General features: G+C 37.9%; 1 protein-coding gene across 3 annotated transcripts; it reads left to right on the top strand.

Moving 5' to 3' along the window:
* The first annotated feature begins 5,551 nt into the window (after positions 1-5,551).
* On the top strand, positions 5,552-22,546 carry LOC111540081 (caspase-4). 3 transcript variants are annotated; one of them, XM_023208139.2, is made up of 9 exons: positions 5,552-5,700; positions 10,237-10,491; positions 13,240-13,349; positions 14,108-14,281; positions 15,430-15,664; positions 16,524-16,667; positions 18,210-18,319; positions 20,582-20,685; positions 22,443-22,546. In XM_023208139.2, the coding sequence occupies exons 1-8, from the start codon at positions 5,694-5,696 to the stop codon at positions 20,678-20,680; spliced, it is 1,134 nt and encodes a 377-aa protein (XP_023063907.2). In that variant the 5' UTR covers positions 5,552-5,693; the 3' UTR covers positions 20,681-20,685; positions 22,443-22,546. The 3 variants fall into 3 exon arrangements, with proteins under 3 accessions (XP_023063907.2, XP_023063910.2, XP_023063909.2); XM_023208141.2 differs by lacking the exon at positions 5,552-5,700 and adding an exon at positions 9,922-10,074; XM_023208142.2 differs by lacking the exons at positions 18,210-18,319; positions 20,582-20,685; positions 22,443-22,546 and adding an exon at positions 17,033-18,203.
* The last annotated feature ends 747 nt before the right edge of the window (positions 22,547-23,293 follow it).

Here is a 23,293-nt window from a genome sequence, read left to right as displayed (position 1 = left end):
TTGGTTTTAAATCCTGCTTATTTGGTGAATCACATTTATTGACTTGTGTATGTTGAATCAATCTTGCATTATGGGAATGGAGTGCACTGGATTTTTTTTTTCTTTTTGTTTTGAGACGGAGTCTTGCTCTGTTACCCAGGCTGGAGTGCAGTGGCACGGTCTCAGCTCACTGCAAGCTCTGTCTCCCGGGTTCACGCCATTCTCCTGCCTCAGCCTCCCCAGTAGCTGGGACTATAGGCACCTGCCACTATGCCTGGCTAATTTTTTATATTTTTAGTAGAGACGGGGTTTCTAGCCAGGATGGTCTCAATATCCTGACCTCATGATCCACCTGCTTCAACCTCCCAAAGTGCTGGGATTACAGGCATGAGCCACTGTGCCCGGCCTGGATTTTGAACTAAATTTTTGATGTGCTGCTTTATTCAGTTTGCTAGTATTTTATTGAACAAAATCGAAACCTTTTTGAGTATTGACATGATATTCAAAGGATGTGCTTATTGAAGTATTTCAGATTTTAGGTTTTGAGATTAGGAATGCTCAACTAGTAATTATAATGTAGATATTCCAAAATTCAGAAAAATCTGAAATCCAAAACATGTTGTGTCCCCAGCATTTTGGAAAAGAAATACTCTACCCATAGTATAATAAACAGAGGATACTGAAGGAACACCTTCCTTCTGGTCAGTGCAGAGTACATTGCTCTTCTCTCAAAGTTCTTTGCTTAAACCACTTCTTTTGAGGGTCAGTTGATGTGGATTTCTGAGGTGGTAATAAGATTACAAATGCTCACTTATAGGTGCTTCTCTCTCATTTCAGCAGGGGAATATCTAGATACAGCATGAGCTCTTTCCTTTTCAGAATGTGTATAGTTCCATTGGTGGTATGATACTATAACTTGCATATCTTTTCATGGAACTTTTCAAAGTGTTTGCTGTATTTCTTTTTCCCACAGGAAGCCAGGAATTCTCTCATTATGCACCTAATTTTTGAGTCATGTCTGTTGAAAAACATATTGTTCCTTAAGTATTCCAGTAAGTCTGATATAAAAATGAAGGACCGTCCTATGATTTTTTACTATACTGGAAAAAAAAAATCAGAAGATGAAACTGGAAAAAAAACAGAAGATGAAACTTAGAGTCTTTATACTTAGAGTCTTTATACTTGATTCATAAGACCTGAACTGGCTAATAGCACCATTTTTTCCTTCAGAAAACCATTTTCAGAGCCTTCTGCTTTAGGAATACAGATATAAATAATAGAAAGTATGTAACTTTAAAGAATTTAGAACTCAGTAGAAGAGGTGCGGAGAAGAAAAACAGTTCTGATAGTGACAGCATGATGTGAAAAGGGACTTTTTTCCAAATCCTAGAGTTTACAATTGACAAATCCATGAAGGGAATCTGCATATTTCTAACCTATGCTAAGAGTGCTGAGAAATACAAAGTAAATTTTAATTCAAGCAGTGATCCCTAATATTTCACAGCCTCCTTAAGAATGTATAACAGTCAACAACATAAACATAATAGCAGACAGAGTATGAGACTCTGAAGAAACACTACAGTGCATTGAATGCAAAATGATGCACCTGCTTTGTGCAGGAGAAATAGTTTGGGATTAAATCAGTCACTCAGTGATGTGAAGATTTTGAAGAACTGGAAGAACTACAAATTCAGTTGCAATCATGATCCTTTTCTAATCCCAAACTCATTAAAAGTGAAGGCGAATTTCTTACCTCTTGCAGTCCTTCAATGTTGAACTTCATACTGCCATTTTAATTAAATTTTTTTTTTTTAAGTTCTGGAATACATGTGCAGGATGTACGGGTTTGTTACATAGGTAAACATGTGCCATGGTGGTTTGCTGCACAGACCAACCCATCACCTAGTTATTAAGCCAAGCATGCATTGTCTCTTTTCCCTAATGCTCTCCGCCATCCCCCATCCTCGTATCTGGCCCCCATGTGTATTGTTCCCATCCCTGAGTCCATGTGTTCTTATCGCTCAGCTCCCACTTGTAAGTGAGAACATGCAGGGTTTGGTTTTCTGTTCCTGCATTAGTCTGCTGAGGATAATGGTTTCCAGTTTCATCCTTGTCCTTGCAAAGGACATGATCTCATTCGTTTTTATGGCTGCATTGTATTCCACGGTGTATATATGTCACATTTTCTCTATCCAACATGTCATTGATGGGCATTTTGGTTGATTTCATGTCTTTGCTATTGTGAATAGTGCTGTAATGAACATATGCATACATGTAATGTATCTTTATAATAGAATGATTTATACTCCTCTGTTTATATACCCAGTAATGGTATTTCTTGTTCAAATGGTATTTCTGTTCTAAATCTTTGATGAATCACCACACACTCTTCCACAATCATTGACCTAATTTACATTCTCACCAACAGTGTCTATTAAATACAGCAAACTGATGAGTCCTGTCTTTTTGTCCAGCTTGCCATTCTGTGTCTTTTAATTGGGGCATTTAGCCCATTTATTTTAAGGTTAATATTGGTATGTGTGAATTTGATCCTGTCATCATGATGTTGCCTGGTTAATTTTGCAGACTTTTTAATGTAGTTGCTTCATAGTATCATTGGCCTGTGTATTTTAGTGTGTTTTTATAGTGGCTGCTAACAGATTTTCCTTTTCATGACTATTGTTTCCTACAGGACCTCTTTCAAAGAAAGCCTAGTGGTGACAAAATCCCTCAGCATTTGCTTGTCTGAAAAGGATTTTATTTCTCCTTCACTTATGAAACTTAGTTTGACCAGGTATGAAATTCTGGGTTGGAAATTATTTGCTTTATGAATGTTGAATATCGGTCCCTAGTCTTTTCTGGCTTGTAGGGTTTCTGCTGAGAAGTCCACTGCTAGTCTGATGGTCTTCCCTCTGTAGGTGACCTGGCCTCTCTCTCTGGATGCCCTTAACATTTTTTCCCTTCATTTCAACCTTGGTGAATCTGATGATTATGTGTCTTGGGATTGATCTTGTGGAGTATCTTATTGTGGTTTTCTAAAATTCCTGAATTTGAATGTTGACCTGTCTTGCTAGGTTGGGGATGCTCTTCTGGATGATATCCTGAAGTGTGTTTTTTGATTTGGTTCCATTCTCCCCATCTCTTTCAGGTACTTCAATCAGTCATAGGTTTGGTCTTTTTACACAGTCCCATAGTTCTTGAAGGTTTTGTTCACGCTTTTTATTTTTTTTTTCTAATCTTTTCTACCTGCCTTATTTTAGCAAGATAGTCTTCAAGCTCTTATACTCTTTCTTCTGCCTGGTTGATTTGGCTATTGGTACTTGTGTTTGCGTCATGAAGCTCTCATGCTGTGTTTCTCAGCTCCATCAGGTCAATTGCATTCCTCTTTAAATTGGTTATTCTAATTAATAGTAATTCTTTAGCTCTGCAGAGTTCGTTATTGCCCACTTTCTGATGTCTACTTCTGTGAGTTCACCCATCTCAGCTTCAGTCCTGTTCTGTGCCCTTGCTGGAGAAGTGTTGAAATCATTTGAGGAGAAAAGACATTCCAGCTTTTGCAATTTTCAGTGGTTTTGCATTGATTTTTCATCATCTCTGTGGATTTATCTACCTTTAATCTTTGAAGCTGTTGACCTTTGGATGGGACTTTTGTAGGGTCTTTTTTGTTGATGTGTTATTGTTGCTTTCTGATTTTTGTTTTTCCTCTAATATTCAGGCCCCTCTTCTGCAGGTCTGCTGCAGTGTGCTGAGGGTCCACTCCAGACACTGTTCACCTGGGTATCACCAATGGAGGCTGCAGAACAGCAAAGAGTGCTGCCTGCTCCTTCCTCTGGAAGCTTCTTCCCAGAGGGGCACTAACCTGATGCCAGTTGGAACTCTCCTGTATGAGGTGCCTGGTGACCCCTGTTGAAAGGTCTAACCCAGTCAGGAGGCCCGGGATCAGGAACCCACTTAAGGAAGCAGTCTGGCTATCCCTTAGCAGAGCTAGTGCACTGGGCTGGGGGAGTCCCCCTTGTCTGGATCGCTGATACTCTTCAGAGCCAGCTGGCAGGAAGACTGAGTTGGCTGAACCTGAGACCACAGTAACCCCTATCCGCAGGTGCTCTGTCTGAGGGAAATGAGAGCTCTGTCTGTAAACTCCTGGCTGGAGTTCCTGGAATTCCTGCAAGGATTTCTTGCCGGGCGAGGAGGGATGGATCTCGGTCCCATGTAAAGAAGCAGTCTGGCCATGATCTGCCACAGTGACTGTGCTGCACTGTGAAGACTTCTGCCCAGTCCAATCTGCCCAGCCTCCATAGCACTGGTAGGGGAAAACCGCTGACAAGAGCTGCAGTAATGGCAGTCGCCCCTCCCCTGGGGAACTCCGTCATCTTTGGCCTACTCCAGGCTGCTATGCTGGCTAGAGGGCATGCTAATCCAGTGGATCTAAGCTTGCAGGCTTCTGTGAGAGTGGATCTGCTGAGCGAGGCCATTTTGCTCCCTGGCTTCAGCCCCCTTTCCATGGGAGTGGATGGGACTCCTGCCTCACTAGAGTTCTGGGAGCTGCTGGACTATGTAAAAACTCCTGCAGCTCAGTCAGTGCCTGCCCAAACAGCCGCCAACCAGAAGAGCAGCCGTGGGTCTGCCCAGTTTTGTGTTGAGACAGAAGGCCCTGATAGTGTACACTCACGAGGGGAACTCCTGAACCCTGATTGCAAAATCCTGGAAAACATAGTAGCCCGGGAGGGCAACACCGTCCCTCACTATCTCCCTTGCCAGAGGGAAGGAGGTCCCTTTGTCCCATGTAGCTCCTGGGTGAACTGTCACTCCACCCTGCTTTTCTTTGCTTTCTGTGGGTTGCACTAACTGCCTAGATAGTCCCAGTGAGAGGACTTGGGTACCTCAGTTTAAAATGCAAACATCACTCGCCTTGTGTGTTTTTCTCTGTGGGAGCTGCAGACTGGAGCTGTTTCTACTTGGCCATCCTCGCCTTTTTCTTTCTCCTTTTACTAACTGTTCTTCTGGACATACCACCTTTGCAAAATCAAACATTAATTCTACTATGGCCTGAGCCTCCTTCTACAATCAGCTTTCATTGAGGGGATATTAAAAAGCAAAGGTGAACTTTCACCCTCAGTAAAAATTAAATGTTATGGCCATCCTAGGTAGTAAAAGGAAAGCATGCCAGGGAGTAGACCACAGGGTTCTCGCAGCACTATCTCCGATAAAATGTTAAGACCACAGGGAGACAGAGAGGGGAAGACATCGTGACAATTCATCAACACAGTTTAAGCAGGAAATATGAACTATTTGGTTAATCCTTATGAGGAAATGAAAGGAGACCTGTTATATCAAACTCCTTCAGGATTTGTAGTTTTATGTGATCAGAGAAAGAAAAACTGACAGATCAGGAAAAGAAGAGACAGTTGGATAGAAGAAGTTAGAGTGGCCACAGGAAACAAGAAAAGAAACAGGCTGAGGTGTCAAACCACAGGACAATGTTTTATCATTTTCATTTTTTTTTTCACCACGTCAGAAACTAAATTCCAGTAATTGCATGCCAATTTGCTGATGACAAGGCACTTCCTGATAATGAGCCTGGAAGTCTGAACGGCACTTTCACAATCTGTAATTACATGTTTCCGCCCTTTGCAATAAGGAAAGACATAGTTTACTTTCATTTTTGAGTCTGAGGCTCTTTTCAACGCTGTAGAAAAGGACAGAGGCTGTTACCTATGGCAGGTGAGTCCTTTTCTGACTAGGAACTTGGGAGTAGGATCTTAGAAAACACTTGATTTATTGCTCTGTAATAAACACAAGAAAGGAAGTGAGTCAATAGCACACATTCTGAATTCCTTTTCTTACTGATTGTGTGTAGTTTGAATCATGGGAACTGTTGTTAGAGATATTGAAGGAGATCATATGTTTTCCAGATGTCTTCTAGCCAGAAAGAAGTTAATTATTTTCTTTTAGCTTCTGGTAATCAAAAGGAGGGCAAAGAAAGCCAGAGGAAGTTATTTGTGTGTTCTAGAAGTTTCAAAATGCATTCTGAAATATTTCTTTTGATTCCAAATTAAGTGCCCAGATCATAAACCTTTCTCCCAGAATCAGATCTGAGAGCCCTTGAAGTGTTACCCTCTTTGACATCTCTTATTGTGAATTACATTTTTTGTCTGTTTAAAGTGATTCCATTTTTTCCCCTTTCTCTTTGTTCCTGGTCTCCTTGAGACACTTATTTTCAAATTTTTGATATATACTAAATAGTGAGATTTCTTGATCATATCTTTAGCTCTATTTTTGACTTTCAGAGGTGTCTCCATATAGGTTTCCATAAAGACTATGCTAATTTACTTTTTCCTTTTTTCTTTTTTGAGACAGAGTCTCACTCTGTTGCTCAGGCTGGAGGGCAGTCGTGGAATCTCGGTTCACTGCAACCTCCGCCTCTAGGGTTCCAGCCATTCTACTGCCTCTGCCTCCTGAGTAGCTAAGATTACAGGTGCCCACCACCACGCTCAGCTAATTTTTGTATTTTTACTAGAAGCAGGGTTTCATCATGTTGCCCAGCCTGGTCTAGAACTCCTGACCTCAGGTGATCCGCCAGCCTTGGCCTCACAAAGTGCTGGGATTACAGTCGTGAGCCACCACGCAGGGCCTAATTTACGTTTTTACCAACAGTGTACAAGAGTTTCTTTTTTTCTACATCCTCTCCACCATTTGTTATCTTTTGTCTTTTTGGTAATAGCCATTCCAACAGGTGGGAAGTGATATTTCATTGTGGCTTCAATTTCCCTGATGGTTAGAGAGGTTGATCATTTTTCATATACATATTATCTGTATGTCTTTTGAAAAATGTTTATTCTGGTCCTTCGCTTATTTTTAAATCAGTTTATTTTCTTTCTATTGAATTGTTTATGTTCTTTGTATTTTGCATATTAATTCCTTATCAGATTTGCAAATCTTTTCTCCCATACTGTTGATTATCTCTTTAATCTTTTGATTGTTTCTTTGACTGTGTAAAAGCTTTTTAGTTTTTTATGTAATTTCATTTGCACATGTTAGCTTTTGTTTCCTGTCCTTTTGTGTCATATCCAAAAATCATTGTCTAGACCAATGTCATGAAGCTGTTCCCCTCTGTTTTCCTCCAGTAGTTTCACAGTTTGGGTCCTTACATTTACATATTTAACTCATTTTGAGTTTATTTTTGTATATGTTTAGAGATTTTTATTCTTCTGCATGTGGTTATCCAATTTTCCCAATACCATTTATTGAAGAATTTGTTCTTTCCTGATTGTGTGTTCATGAAACCTTTGTTGAAAAGTCAAATTAATGTAAATAGTTGGGTTTATTTCTGGGTTTTCTGTCCTGTTCATTTGCTCTCTGTTTCTATTTGTATGCCACTATCGTGTTATTTGGATGACTGTATCTTTGTAGTCTATTTTGAACTCAGGTAGTGTGATGCCTGCAGCTTTGTTCCCTTTACTCAAAATAGCTTTGCGTATTCAGGATTTTTTTTGTGATTCCATATAAATTTTAGGATTTGTTTCTGTTTTTGTAAAAGCTGCCGTTAGAATTTTGATAGGAATTGCATTGTATCTTTAGATTTCTTTGGGTATTATGGACATTTTAATAATAGTAATTCTCCCATCCATCAACTCAAAATATATTTCTACTTATTTTTGTCTTCTTCAATTTCCTCTATCAATATTTTATAGTTTTGAGATTTGTTATTATTGTTGTTATTTTTGAGACAAGATCTTGTTCTGTAGCCAAGACTAGCGTGTAGTGTCACAATTATTGCTCACTATAGTCTCAAATTCCTGGGCTTAAGCAATCCTCCCACCTCAGACTTCCAAGAAGCAAGTACTATAGGCACATTGCTACGATGGCCAGCCAACTTTTTAAATTTTTTGTACAGACAGAGTCTCAGCATGTTGATCAGGTTGGAGTTTTATACTTTTATGTGTATGTGGGTTTTTTTTACCCACTTGGTTAAATTCATTTCTAAGTATTTTTGTAGCAATTTTAAATAGAAATTTATTTATTTTTAAAGATGGTTTATTGTTATACAGAAATACTACAGATTTTTATATGTTGATTTCTTTATCCTGCAATTTTCTTGAATTTGTTTATTTGTTCCAAAATATTTTTGTGGATCCTTTAGGGTTTTCTGTATATAAGACCATTTCATTTTTAAACAGGCACAATTAAACTTCTTCCTTTCCAATTTTGATGCCTTTTATTTATTTTTGTTGTCAAATTGCTCTGGCCAGAACTACGTTGAATAGAAGTGGTGAATGTGAGTATCTTTGTCTTCTTCCCCATCTTAGAGAAAGGGTTTTCAACTTTTCACCATTGAGTATGATGTTAGCTGTGTGTTTGTCATATGTGGCATTTTTTGTGAAAAACTCTTCAATTTTATTGCTTATTATATTTCTTCACATATCATTTATTCAGTCAATACTATATTAGTTTACTGAGCACACAAATAAATAAAACAAAAGCCCAGAACTCAGGCAGATTGGATATCCCACAAACTAATCTGTGTACTGTTTGCAAATCACACTGTGTTCCAACATCTGTACATGATGTTGCAAGACTAATATTTTTGCTACCTGTTCTCAGAAGCCTTTGTGATCTCACCTGTTGGAATGTACTAATGTTTTCTGAGCCCCTTAAACATCTTGTCTACATTCTCTTAAGAAGCTCTTCACCAACTGTCAGGCAATGTAGTTTGATTCTGAACCCCTAGATTTCAATTCTTATTCCCAGTTACTATATACTCGATGTTCTTTCACATTATTTGAGTTAATTACTTATTACCTTTCATTTTCCATATAAGAGAGGTTAATATATGTTTTACATGGAATTTTTGTGAAGTTTCAGTAATGCACTTGGCATGATGGGGACTCAATGAATATTAACTATTTTAATTGAACCGTATCATGATTAACTTATAGAATCTGGTAGAAAAACAAGATTTGAATCCTAATTCACATGATATGAAGCAAATTATTATTTAAATGATAAATATAAAATACGGAATGTAATAACTACCCCACTGGCTTACTGTGAGGGTCCAGTATACTAACATTTGTAAAACCCTTGGTACAGTGATTTGTAAATAATAATGATAATTATAATGATGATTTATATTGCTTTATATGCATTCCTTTTTTATTTATAATAAGTACATGGGAGATGTTACCCTTTATTAAGTTAGTTTATGTTAGGTAACTTTTTTTCCTGATTTGCAATGTCTAATGTCTTTCTCATAATAGCTGTCCAATAAACATTTATGAAAATATTAATTCAAGATAACCCAGACAATGAGGCTGGTGCTTCTGTGCCAAAGCTTTTGTGCAATGTCCTGACATGATTTCTTTAGATGTCATTTTGTGTCAACACTATCCTTACATCTACACGGATTGTATAATTGTCTTCATAGCATTGATTGAGAATTGATAAGATATCCAGCATTTCTCTGTACAATCTGCCAAAATCATATCTGTTGTATTGAAATAAAGGATGTATTACTTTGATATCTATATTTCCTCATAAATATTCAAATTACTGTAAGGAGTAATACATTAACATGGTGTCAAATTAAATTAATCGACTGCACTGGAAGATTAGTAATCAGGTTACTTTCAATTTTAAATTTTCATTGAGAACAAGATTTGAAAGAATTATAAGTATGGATGCACTCATCCATTTATTCTTTAATTTATGTATTTAGCAAGCATATTAAGTACTTTTAAACACTTTGAATACAAAGATGGGGTATAGGATGTATGTTAAAAAATGCAAATTCAAAGATATAGTTCTTTCCCAAGAAAACTAAATACAGAAAAGAGTAAAAATCATATAGCCTAGTAGGAAGAATTTATATTCTAGACAAGAACATTGACTTTCCTGGGAATATATATTTTAGGCAGATCATTATCGCTAGGGGTCGTGAACCAGTAAAAGAGAAAAATGAATACAGTGGATGACCAGGAAGTTAGCAGGAGGTCCAATGCCACAGAAGGAAGACGAGAAGCTGAAAGAAAAGAAAAGAAAAAGGAACAAAAAAGAAAATAAAAAGTATTAAGTGGCAATAAATTGTTAAACAACCAGGTAGGAATTTGATGAATGACAGAAATCTATGGGTACAGGAAGACAGATGGTGAAGTAGGACATACTTTCAGAACTATTTCACATTGTAGAACTATATCTAAAGTGACGGTGAAACTCTTTAAGCTGTGCCCATAGTTAAAGGAGTCTTTCTATTTCTAACAGAGGGCAACCAGAGAAAAAAACCACTTAAGATGCTGGAATCCCTGGGCAAAGATTTCCTCACTGGCGTTTTGGATAACTTGGTGGAACAAAATGTGCTGAACTGGAAGGAAGAGGAAAAAAAGAAATATTATGATGCAAAAACTGAAGATAAAGTTCGGGTCATGGCAGACTCTATCCAAGAGAAACAACGTATGGCAGGTCAAATGCTTCTTCAAACCTTTTTTAACATAGACCAAATATCCCCCAGTAAAAAAGGTAAGACTGGGTCTTTTATAATGAATGTCTCAACTTTCCCTGAATCTATTTAACTCCAAGGCCTAAGCAGTGTCTTCTGTGATTCCCTTATCTTTCCCTTCCTAAACTATCATTTTCACTAAACCTATCATTGTCCTTTTAGAGACCACTTCACCTTTTGTGGGGTGGAATCCAGTTTACAATCAGATAAAAGGCTGAGTCCTTGTGTTTAGATTTTGTACAAAAATAGTTAATAGTTCATATCTTGTAGTAAGGGATACATAGAACTAAACCTAGATTCTGTCACCTGTGACCTATGCGACTTCCTGCAAGTTGCTTAACTTCCCGAGCTCCCTATTTATTAGTCTTACCATCTGTGAAATGAAGACAATTCCAGTACTTTCTCATAAGATCGTTTAGGCCTAGAAACATTATAATGACAGGCACCACATGCGAACAACTCCCAAGATACTAGCTCTCATCTGGAACTCTCTCCTCTGAACTCCAGACTCATTTAACTCTAGCAGCATATTCAACAGGTCTGCTTGAGTATTTTGCTGGCATCATAAAACAAATACAGCTAAAACTATGCACTTTGTTCTCCAGAATAAAACTGTTGCATTTTTATTCCCTTTTCATCTCAGTAAACAGAAACAACATCTACCAAGTTTCTCCCACCAGAACACAACTGGTTTCTTCACCAATTAATAACAGTAATCAGTAGTTTTCTTGGCACATAGTGGATGCCTAAATAACGTAGGATGAATAAATAAATAAAGTGTATGCATTCAATAAATATTAGTTTTCATAATTATTATGTGGATGCTATGAACTAGACTTTTCCAGTGCTTAGTTATTTCTGCGAGTTACCAAATATGATAAGGAGAATCTCTATAAAGTGTCTAAAATTTTAAAACTTCTTTTCGGAACTTTTGACCCAGATTGAATTATGTATTATTAGAGGTTAAATATTCTCATATTGAAGTTCACCAGAGACAGACTCAATTCCCCCCCAGAATTTAAGCTTAAAGATTGAGCCATGAAGTATTACAGATTACCAATAATGATAAATAGTAATAAACAAAAGGAAATATAAATTGTTGAGACCTCACCATATCAAATGAGCTTCTTCAATCAGCACTCCTCTGTGAAGAAGGGGTGTTCCTACCAACAGGGAGCACATGATAGCATGACAGTTGTTCAAGATTATAAGAAGGTAGCATTCTCACTGATATTTAAACTGGTCCCTTCGCAGGGTTTTTCGTTTGTTTGTTTTGTTTTTTTCTCAAACCTGGGATGGCATGGAAACAATCTCCGTTTTCAAAAAGTCAGTGATAGTGCAACTAATCGGAATTAGAGTAGAAGTAATAGAGGCTTCAGAATGGTTTTAGCAAACCCAGATATCACAATGAGCATTCGATTCTAAACTGAAGTAACCTATCTGATTAGCAGAGGCTGTGGCAGGAATAAGGCAGCTGCAGCCCCTCACAGGCGGGGTCTAAAGTAGCTCCCTGGGCTCTATCTTCAGATGGAGTCTCCAGAGTGATCCCAGAAAAATTTAGGTTTACCTATAGTGTACCCAGCTGTCTTTGGGCAGCAGTCTGCACGATAATATGTATCATCCTGTAATGAAATGATTTGCTTTCATGCTAATTTTACTATTGGATATAAGATAGAAATTTTATCTAATTTTTAATTTTACCTGAAAACACTGTATCTACACATACACACATAATTATCATTAGGAGATGATTAAGTTAGGAAGTTCTCCAAACCTGTAAGTGAACTGGAAACAGAAAACGTTGGATTAGAAAACATACCCTCTAACCAGGGAATATCCAAGGATCCAGCATGTCTTTACATGGGCAGAATTTTCTGAAATAGGATGAAGGTCATATATCACTGTGTAATCTATGACAAAAAGATGCTCAGAAGGTTTGATATTCATACACACTCTTACAACCTGTTACATCTCCAGAGTTCAGACTGGCTGGCTTTACAAATAGCTGGCTTTACAATTTGCACAGGGATAATAGAAGTTCATTTGTTCTAGAATCACTAAAAATTAACAGCAAAGTTGCTAAAAAATAATGCCTTGAAAGTACAAGATTCAATATTCTGCGGTTTGGTGTATGTATGTATCGGTATGTGTAGTGGGGATTAGAAGGGGACGATTACACCAAAATGGGACTTTGTTCCATCCTGTATGGGATAACTATTAAGCATTTGGCTTGTGGCTAAAGACACATGTTAAAATAATGCTTTTTATGTTATATTAAATAAATGTTATTAGAATTAATGTTACCTGTTTAATTTTACTTTCACATGTGATAGTAGAAATTAAATATTGGACATGGAACACACATTAAATTTGTAGTAGATAGCACTCTGACAACTCTTTACTCAGTATACTCTTGCACGGACACAATAGAAAGTCCACACAGATAAATTAGTATCCTGGAGTAAAACCTTTGGAAAAATCAAATTCTTTTGACTGTATAAAGAAAGGCCAAATTTAGCCCCAATATCATCGAAATGTTTTCCCCAGAATGATCAGAATCTATGATTACATGTTTGGGTGGATCTTCTTTTCTATCTTTTCGAGTAACAGTACATCTCCTGATGTAGAATACTAGATATGAGATACCACTAAAACCCCTGTATGTGAAGAAATCTTCTTCCCAGGATGTCTTCTCTCTCGAGCTTCTTAGGTGACAAATTGGGTCACAGAGGCAGAAATCACAATTTATGTTATGTGATATTCTGCAGCTCATCCGAATACGGAGGCTGGACCACCTGAGTCAGGAGAATCTATAGATGCCCTCAAGCTTTGCCCTCATGAAGAGTTCCTGAGACTATGTAAAGAAAGAGCTGAAGAGGTGCTGTGCTATCCGCATTAAACAGTAAAAAAGAAGAGAAATTGCTTTCCTTCAGTGCACCTTTTCTTACAGCACTAAATGATTGGGGGTGGGGATGGCAGTAACTATTTGCAATAATACTTTTAGTAAGGGAAAGATTAGAAAAAATTGAGAAATTAGAGAAAATTGGTATTTCTATGGCTCATGTATTTATTCTTGTAATTATTTGGATTTTATGAAAATTATAGCATTAGTCATGGAATAAACATATTTACAAGATAAGATAGCTGACTAGTAATAAGATAGCTGACTAGCACTCTAGTTGAAAAGTCTAGACATGAAGGATACTTGGGAAATATAATTAAAGCTTGAAAAACAGTATACATTTATGTGTTAAAAATAGTAACAAAATAGCTATGCTTCCAAAGGCAAAGAGTTTTGCTGTATTCATTTTTCAATGGAGCCAATGACAACATCTCTTGTTTTGTATGAAATTTGACCTGAACTTTGAATGCTAAGAAAGATTGGAGTAGTTGAAGAAGAATAGAGAAAAGAAAAGGGCTAGAAATTATCTAGTTTCCTCAAGATTCTTGAATAACCATTTCAGATATGTCCTGGTTCTTTCCCTGGGTTCTTCAGAGAGAGAAAGTCAGTGTCTTTGATGCAAGTTAGAGCAGAGAGCAGCTGCATGAAGACTAAAAAAGGCAACATTGACAGGCATAAGGGGGCTGAAAGAAGACTTGAGTAAATTAAATGTACCGCGTCTCCATATCCTGCAGATCTATCCAATAAAGGAGAGAAATGACCGCACACGCCTGGCTCTCATCATATGCAATACAGAGTTTGACCATCTGCCTCCAAGGAATGGAGCTGACTTTGACATCACAGGGATGAAGGAGCTGCTTGAGGGTCTGGACTATAGTGTGGATGTAGAAGAGAATCTGACAGCCAGGGTAAGAACCCCTCAGCTGCCACAAACACATACATATTCAACACACATCCTTCTAATAACTACTTAGCTTCAAGAAGCTCAACAAGGTTTAACAGCCTGTGTGTGTATGTGTGTGTGTGTGTGTGTGTATGCAAAATGAGAGTACTAGATTGGTAAATCTACATCTCTTTGGTCCTCCAAATATCCTCAATTCTGGAAAACTAGACTAAACATGATTGGCACACATTTTTACGTTTCTTATTGAAGTCCAAAATCATGTGATTGGGATGCAGCCCCAAGAATCCCCAGAAAATTATAGACCAATGAATGCTAAATGGGAGCACACTTGTAAAATAAATATTGAGTCCTAAACCTGGTGCCAAGAGCTATTCTTAACATTGGGAATAGGTCTGTAAATGAGACGGGAAGTTCCCAGCCGGCATTCATCTAGGTTACAGTGGAGAGAAACAGTGAAAGTTTAAGAAAACAGACAACTTCAAGCACCAGGTGTGCATGTGTGTGCCTATAAAACAGTGACAAGACAGCCAAAAGTAAGCAAAAAGAAAAGGAAAAGGAAACATGAGACAGAATTGCAGGGTGGGGAGCAATGTTTTTGGGTTGGTTGGAGACGGCTCTGGAAAGACACAAATGCAGTGCCTTCAAAGTAGGAGACGCGAATGTGAAAGAGCTGAGCTGAAAATGAACCTGGCACATGAGAAGCACAAAGAGAAGACCAGTGTGACTAGAGGTTGAAGGAGAATGGACACAGTATGAGGGTGGAGTATGGTCAGGCCAGAAGTTTGATTCTATTCTAAGCATAGTGGGATGGATTTTACAAAGAAGGTGCTGTGTTGCATTTATAACACATGACTCTTGGTAGGTAGGGAGAGAAAAGATTGAGATGGAAAAGAAAAAGTAACACGAGTAACACATAACAATATACAATATACTAAGAAGACAGTATGTCAGTAGGAAGAGAAAATGGGAACCCACAGCCCCATAGAGAAGGAAAAATAAAACCATAAAACAGCTGTCGTGACTGAGTAGGCAATATGTGAAGCACCATGATCCGGATGTCACATATGTTTCTTGTTTCACTCATGGTAAATCTAGGACGTCCTATTAATTGTGATGCTTCTCTGACTGAAGTTAGACATTGCTCTTTTACAGGATATGGAGTCAGCGCTGAGGGCATTTGCTGCCCGACCAGAGCACAAGTCCTCCGACAGCACATTCCTGGTGCTCATGTCTCATGGCATCCTGGAGGGAATCTGCGGAACTGCACATGATGAGAAAAACCCAGATGTGCTGCTTTATGACACCGTCTTCCAGATATTCAACAACCGAAACTGCCTCAGTCTAAAGGACAAACCCAAGGTCATCATTGTCCAGGCCTGCAGAAGCGGTGAGTGCTGGGACTGAACATCTAACAGTTACGAAGGTGTATGCAGAGGATTGTGATGTTTGGTTTATATTTAGGGACAACAGTCTTAGACCCCATCCAGTGCAAATAAAGTACAATGAATTCTAAAGAAACTCTACCTAAGGGTCTGGTATAATGAGAAATTGTCTCATCAGCGGAGAAATTTCTGTACAATTTTATCCACAGTAAGCGGTCAAGGAGATCATCAGAATCCCTAAATCAAAGTTAAACAGAAATACTGAAACTTTGGAATGGAATCATTTTCATGATAGCTTGATTTGTAAATGTTTTACAGACATTTGGACATTGTGTGGTTTGAGAAGAATTTCATTTGAAACTGGGGCCATTATGTAAAACAGCATCCCTTTTTCTTATAATTATTGAGAGGGAAATTAGTAAACAGATCAGGAAACTTTAGAATGTTGCAGTTCAATTTTGCTCCAGAGATTCAATTGTCTTATGGCTGGCTGAGGATGGTGGTGGTTCATGCCTATAATCCCAACACTTTGGGAGGCCAAGACAGGAGGATGGCTTGAGGTCAGGAATTTGAGACCAATTGTCTCATAGCTCTTGGAAGCTATTTTTCGAAAGAAAACGATTTTTTTTTTCTAAAAATGGTAAATTCAAGATGATTTCACTATCAGTAGGCACACTGTTGAATGACACTGGAGAGAAAGCAAAGTGGTGTGTGTGTGTGTGTGTGTGTGTGTGTATTTGTGTCTGTGTGGCTCTGTATGTATGAAACTAGTGAGAATGAATATTCAAAAAGAACAAGGTGGGCAATTGTGATAGCTATTCTGTGGGAGGCACAGCAGTGTGCAGAAAGTTAATGTCTCTACAGCAAACCGTGGGGAACTGTGGGTCAGAGACTCTCCAGCATCCTTGGAAGTGGCCTCTTCACAGTCACCTGAGAACCTGGAGGAAGACGCTGTTTACAAGACCCATGTGGAGAAGGACTTCATTGCTTTCTGCTCTTCAACCCCACGTATGTATCTTTCAGTGGCAGTAAGAGATTTGTGGGCCTGAGGCTACCTTTTGAATGAATCTACAAAATCAAGAATCCTTATGAAACAATGATCTGATAGAATGTTGTGTGCTCTCCACATATTTTACATGATCTTATGTGTGATATGAAAATAGATTCCTACCCCCTCCAAAACACACATTTTTGAAAATTGTACTTTTATTATAAGTGTTACACTTTACAGTCAGAGGCATACCAAATATTAAAGCAACGCAATACATGGAAACCCATTCACCACTCACCATATAAACATATGATGAATTCTGTTTTTTTTTTTTTAAATTAAGCCCATTTAACATTTTACATAGTGTTTTTATGGATTCCAGGAATGACTTCTCTTTCTCAAATGATCAACTTCAAGTCTTCTTCTCCATATTTCCCATGTGATTCTACAATGACCAGTGCCATTGCATGCCCTACTAGAACTGTGGATACCCTTTAAAACAAGTAGAAGAATTAAGTGGAATTATCCCACTTTACAGAGGAAGGAATAGAAGCTCAGAAAGATGAAGGAACTCCCCAATGTTCGCAGTGAGTAAGCAACAAAAAATTGCTACCAGGCTCCAAAGTTGTGGGGTTGATTAGGTCTAATCTCAGAGAACATTGGTTAGTATTTCACTTCTAGGTAATTATCTTAAGGAGCGTACATTTAACTGTTTTGGATTTGTATATTTTTTAAATCTTATTTTTTAAAACCACTTTATTGAGGTATGATTGACATAAATAATGGTACATATTTAATGTGTACCACTTAATGAGTTTGGAGATATGTATGTACTCCTGAAATCACCACCACTATCTATGCCATGAACATATCTCTCTTCTCCAAAAGATTCTTCCACTTCTCTGTTAATTATTATCATCATTCCGTGATTGTGTGTGAGAAGTATACTTAGCATAGAATCTACTCTTTTAGCAAATTTCAAGTACATAAAACAGTATTGGTTACTATTGGCACCATCCTGTACAGTAGATTTTTATCACCTTTTTCTTCTTCTATAACTGAAACTTGTCATGTGTTCATCATTTTGTTTATTATATGGTGAAAGACAGTGTGGCATAATCTGCAAACAACCACAGATCCTGGTAGCAATTTTTTGTTGGTTACTCAATATGTGAACATGGGGAAGTTGCTTCATCTTTCTGAGCTTCTATTCCTTCCTCTGTAAAGTGGGATAATTCCAGTTGTTTCTCAAGCCCCTATAAAAGCCAAGAGAATGAGCGTGAGTTTTGTAGTAGAAAGTCAATCCCAAGAATCAAAATTCATTCACTACACAATCTCCTGCAATGCTTACGAACTGCAACTTTTGGTCACCTTTTGCTAGGTTTTCTGTTTACTTTCTGTGGAAAGTGGGTAAATGTCAGGTTGTAAGTGCTTCCTACAAATCTGTAAAGATAATTCCCAAGCTACGCTTTTCTTTTTAAAAAATTCTCAAAATGAAAATATAAACAAAAACATAGTGAAAGTCATAGCCCAAGGCATATCCATCTGTATCATCATAGATAATGTGTCCTGGAGAGATAGCACAATGGGCTCCGTCTTCATCACACAGCTCATCACATGCTTCCAGAAATATTCTTGGTGCTGCCACCTAGAGGAAGTATTTCGGAAGGTAAGTGTCTCTTTCTTTTCTAGTTATTCATTTATTTCTTCAGGAAGAATTTGTCATGATTCGCCTTTCACTTCACAATGACAATCTTTGTCAGGGAAGTGAAAGTAAAGAGGTACCTAGTTTCTGTCGTTCGGCTGTATGAAATATGGCTAAGGAAAAGACAATTCCAATATATCCCAGCAGAAGATCAAAGTAAAATAAAAAAATGTCAACCATAAGCTTTATGCTCTGGACTATAAGTTCTTAAGTTCTACAGAAGGAAAAATATTTTGAAATAATTTTTATTACTTAGTTTATTAAATGAATGAAATCTGAATGGTCTGCTAGGTCATGGAGTTCCTCCTAGTGACAGAGGGGTAAATGAGGCCTACATGATGTAAGCCTATCTTCTAGGACTCACATTTTCGTGGGAGATATGGATATTGAAAATGTGGGTTAACCAACAAATATGCGCATACAGATTGTGATAGTATCCATAAAGACATGTGAGAGGGAACAAAATGAAGTCATTCTTTCAATAAAATGTGTAGAAGGAAAGGTTTGCTATTACTTGCCCAACTTGGGACATTCCTTATTCCCACTACTTCCTATATTATTTTTCTCCATAGCTCGTACCTCCACCCACTCAGCATAGTTTATTTATGTGTCTGTTTTTTAACCTGTATTTACTCACTAGCATGCAAACTTCATTATGGCAGAGATTTGCTCAGTAATTCAATAAACCGGGCATGTAGCAGATATTCAACTAATAATTATTGAATAAATATATGCATAAATCCATAGATAAATGTTGCCTCTTGTTTAAAGAGAAAATGCGATTGGCATTAACATAGAATAGTATAATTATTAGTAAAGTAAAAATTGTAGAAAACAGTAAAACTCCCATGGGAAAATAAAGATACACCTTGGCATTTAAAGAAGAAACCATCCAGGACTAGCACAGTCACTCATTCCTGTAATCACAGCACTTTAGGAGTCCGAAAGAGGGTGGAGTGGCTTGAATCCAGGAATTTGAAGTCAGCCTAGGCAACATGGCGAAACCCTTCTCTACAAAAAATACAAAAATTAGCCAGGCATATTGAATAGAGTCTGTAATCTGAGCTACCTGAGAGCTGAGGTGGAAGAATCACTGGAGCCCAGGAAGCAGAAGTTGCAATGAGCTGAGATTGCACCACTACCCTCTAGCCTGGGCAACAGAGTAAGACCCTGTCTTAAAAAAAAAAAAAAGGTAATGAAAGGAGGAGGATGACGAGGAGAATGAGAAGGAGGAGGAGGAGGAGGAGAAGAAGGAGGAGGAGGAGGAAATGCAGCTTAAATTGAGACAGAGTTCCTGTGAATAGAGATCTAGGAAGTTAAATCTTTTAAATCTTTTTGGATAATTAGGAGTTAGACATTGTACTTTCAAGGATATTCATAGAAAAAGGAACTGAAAATTCTGGTTTTAGGATAAGTAGACTCTTACCAATTAGTTGATGCAAAAAAACTTCAAGATCAGCTTGGTGGTGGAGATACGAAAGTTGTTCAGTGTTTGGGTCTTAAAGATAAGATACTGGGGCTGGGTGCGGTGGCTTACCCCTGTAAGCCCAGCACTTTGGGAGGCCGAGGTGGGTGGATCACAAGGTCAGGAGTTTGAGACCAGCCTGGCCAACATAGTGAAACCACGTCTCTACTATAAATACAAAAAAACACAATTAGCTAGGCTTGGTGGCGGGCACTTGTAATCCCAGCTACTTGGGAGAGTGAGGCAGAAGAATTGCTTGAACTCGGGAGGCAGAGGTTGCAGTGAGCTGAGGTCGCACCATTGCACTCCAGCCCAGGAGACAGTGCAAGACTTCTTCTCAAAAAAAAAAAAAAAAAAAAGATAAGATAAGATACTCGGATTTAATTCTCCTTTAGTTGAGGAATCAGCTTTGGTGGGCATTGAAAGTACAGAGTCCTTCCTTATGCAGTTTTCATGAACAATTTCCAAGGAATAACTTATTGTCAGATCTCTAGGTCAGAAATGGAAAATAGAGAAAATGAATGTTGAAAGACGTTGGATTAGACACAAGGTGTTTATTCTGATGTAAAGAGTGCAGTCTGACATGCAGTGTTAATTCTAAGAGGCAGGGGGCAATGTTGAGGAGTTAGAATGTCCATGGGCTTGGTTCTATGAAACCTGCAAGCTCTTTTCATTCCAGGTGTTGTCTGGTTCATGGTGCAAGATGCTTTCTGAGACCTCAAAAGAGTCTTATCTCATCTATAGCCTATTTTATTTTTCAGGTACAGCAATCATTTGAAACTCCAAGGGCTAAAGCCCAAATGCCCACCATAGAACGACTGTCCATGACAAGATATTTCTACCTCTTTCCCGGCAATTGAAAATGGTTAAGTATTGAGAGTTGGTGGTGGTGTGTGAAATAAATGAGAGAGTGATATTGGTGGTTAGGTCCAATGACAAAGGACAGCTGAGTACTTGGATGGTCAAGTTGGTGTTTTTGTTGATGTAGTCTGGTGATTATGTGCTACTTTTTTTCTGACTTATATGCATTTGGATTCCTCCAACTCTACAATTAATCAGGCAATCAATCAATCAAGGAAGTAAGAAAAGCTGCAGCAGAATGTGATAATGAATAACTCAGGATAACAATTATTAAAATGGAAACATGCTCAGGCTTCCATTACTATTTATATTCATTTATCTCTCATAGTCTTTCTCTTTTAGTCTCCCTTTCTTACATACACACACACACATACAGAGAGAGAGAGAGAGAGAGAGAGAGAGAGACTAAGTAACCAAACACTGCATCAAACCCCGAACAAAACAGAGTAAACAAAGGAGCTAACTCTGGAGAAAGCAACATTTTGATCCTCTAAGTGAGGATGTCACAGCAAATATCACATTACCGACATACCAGATAGTAGAAAATACATCCTACACTGTAGAGTTTGTGTTGATCTAGGCTCTGGTTCTCAGACTATTCTCACAATGCAGATCGCCAATCACTCAGAGTTGGCTTTTGAATCCTCAATCACAGTCCAGAAGTTCCTTCAAGCTCCCGTGTAACTTTTGTTATTATTTTGATCACAATGTTATAGAATGGGTACATTGAGTCTGTACCAAATGATTACTTTCTTCACTCATAACAGCTTTATTTCACACTAGATTATAAGACTATTATCAATTTCCCTCCAACATGCATACTTAAAATTATATTTTATAGTGAAATGTATAAAGTTGTTCTCAATACTTCCAACATTTACCACATAATTTTTTACTCTTGGTTTCTGATACTTCAATCACAATATTGCATCATTTCAGCATAACAGCTTTCAGTGCCTAATCCATCCAATGGGGTGACATTTGGACACTGAACTGTTTGTTGACCAATATTTGCCAACACTAACTGTGCACCAGGTTCTGTTCTAGATGCTTGGAATATGCCAATTAACAAAGTAAATAGATTTCTTACACTCAGACAGCTTATATTCTAGTGAGTAGAAACAGACTCTGAAAACATAAAGTGGTAAATACATCACAGGCCAGAAAGCAAAGAAAGATAAAAGGAAAAATAAAGGAAGAGAAAGGAAAACACAGATTGATGGATGTTGTACTCCTATAGATATTTCACTCAAAAGCTTTTCTTGAAATAATGAAATCAGAACAAAGAATGGAGAGAGTTGGGGAGTAAATAATGTGGTTCTTATGCAGGAAAAGTGTTCCAGCACAGAATACAGCCAGTGCAAATGCCCTGGAGTAGCAATGCACTAAATATATTTAAATAACTGCAATGAGACAGTGTGACCAAAAGAGAACGTTACTGGGGAAAACGGCAGAGACAAATTAGGAGAAGCAGTGAGAAGTCAGATCTCATGGTTCTATGTTGGCACGTGGTAAACCTTTAAAAATTGTTACCTGAGTGATACAGGAAGCCTTTCTAGTGCTTTAGAAAAAAGAAGTGATATGCTTTAAATTAGGTTTTACAAAGATCACATTTTGGTGAATAGACTAAGATGTCACAAATGGAAATCAAGGGAAGTGGCAAGAGCACATGGAAGAGGATGCAAGAAGAATCATGATGAGGGATGGGATGAAGGCAACAAGGGTGACCATCTTGACATTCTGTCTTTCTCTCCCCTGCAGGAAGCCACAAGCAACCCAGTCCTCCTTTATCAACTTCAAGGAGCACCTTCATTAGTACAGTTAGCATATTTAACATTTTGTATTTCAATAAAAGTGAAGACCAATGAACGGTGTCTTTTTCTAATAGTGAATATAATTTCAATGAAAATGATGGGTGAGTGGAAATGGAGGAAGCTAACTGGATTTTCGAGTTTTATGGCTCATGAAATATCTATACTTGGCTGATGAAGAAAACTGACTGCGACTTACCCCCAACAATAGGATGAAAGAAGATGTTACCGAAAACTATAGTGAGATACTGCCTTATACCCATTTGAATGACTCCCATCAAAGAAAACCCCCAACAAACAGAAAATAACAAGGGTTTTCAGGGATGTAGAATAATTGGAATCCTGTGCTCTGTTGGTGAGAATTTCAAATGGTACAGCCACCATGGAAACCTGTATGGTAGTGCCTCATAAAATTAGAAGTAGAGTTACCATATGCTCCAGAAATTCCACCTATAGGTACATAACTAAAGTAATTGAAAGCAGGGTCTCAAAGATATATTTATACACCCACATTTATAGCAGCATTGTTCACAATATCTAAAATGTGGAACTATCCCATAACCGATAAATGAATAAGCAATATGTGGTATATAAACATAATGGAATTTTATTCAGCCTTAAAAGAGAAGGAAGTTCTGACATTTGTTACAATATGAATGAACCTTGACATTATGCTACGTGAAATAAGGCAGCAATAGAAAACTCATATGGTATGATTTCCCTTACATGAGGTACCTAGGGTATTCAAATTCATAAAGACAGAAAGTAGAAGGGTGACGGCCAGGGACTGTGGGGAGGAGG

The sequence above is a fragment of the Piliocolobus tephrosceles genome, chromosome 13 (genome assembly GCF_002776525.5).
Source record: "Piliocolobus tephrosceles isolate RC106 chromosome 13, ASM277652v3, whole genome shotgun sequence".
NCBI lineage: Eukaryota > Metazoa > Chordata > Mammalia > Primates > Cercopithecidae > Piliocolobus > Piliocolobus tephrosceles.
The sequence above is the reverse complement of the archived record's forward strand: the minus strand, read 5'-3'. Positions and strand labels throughout refer to the sequence as shown.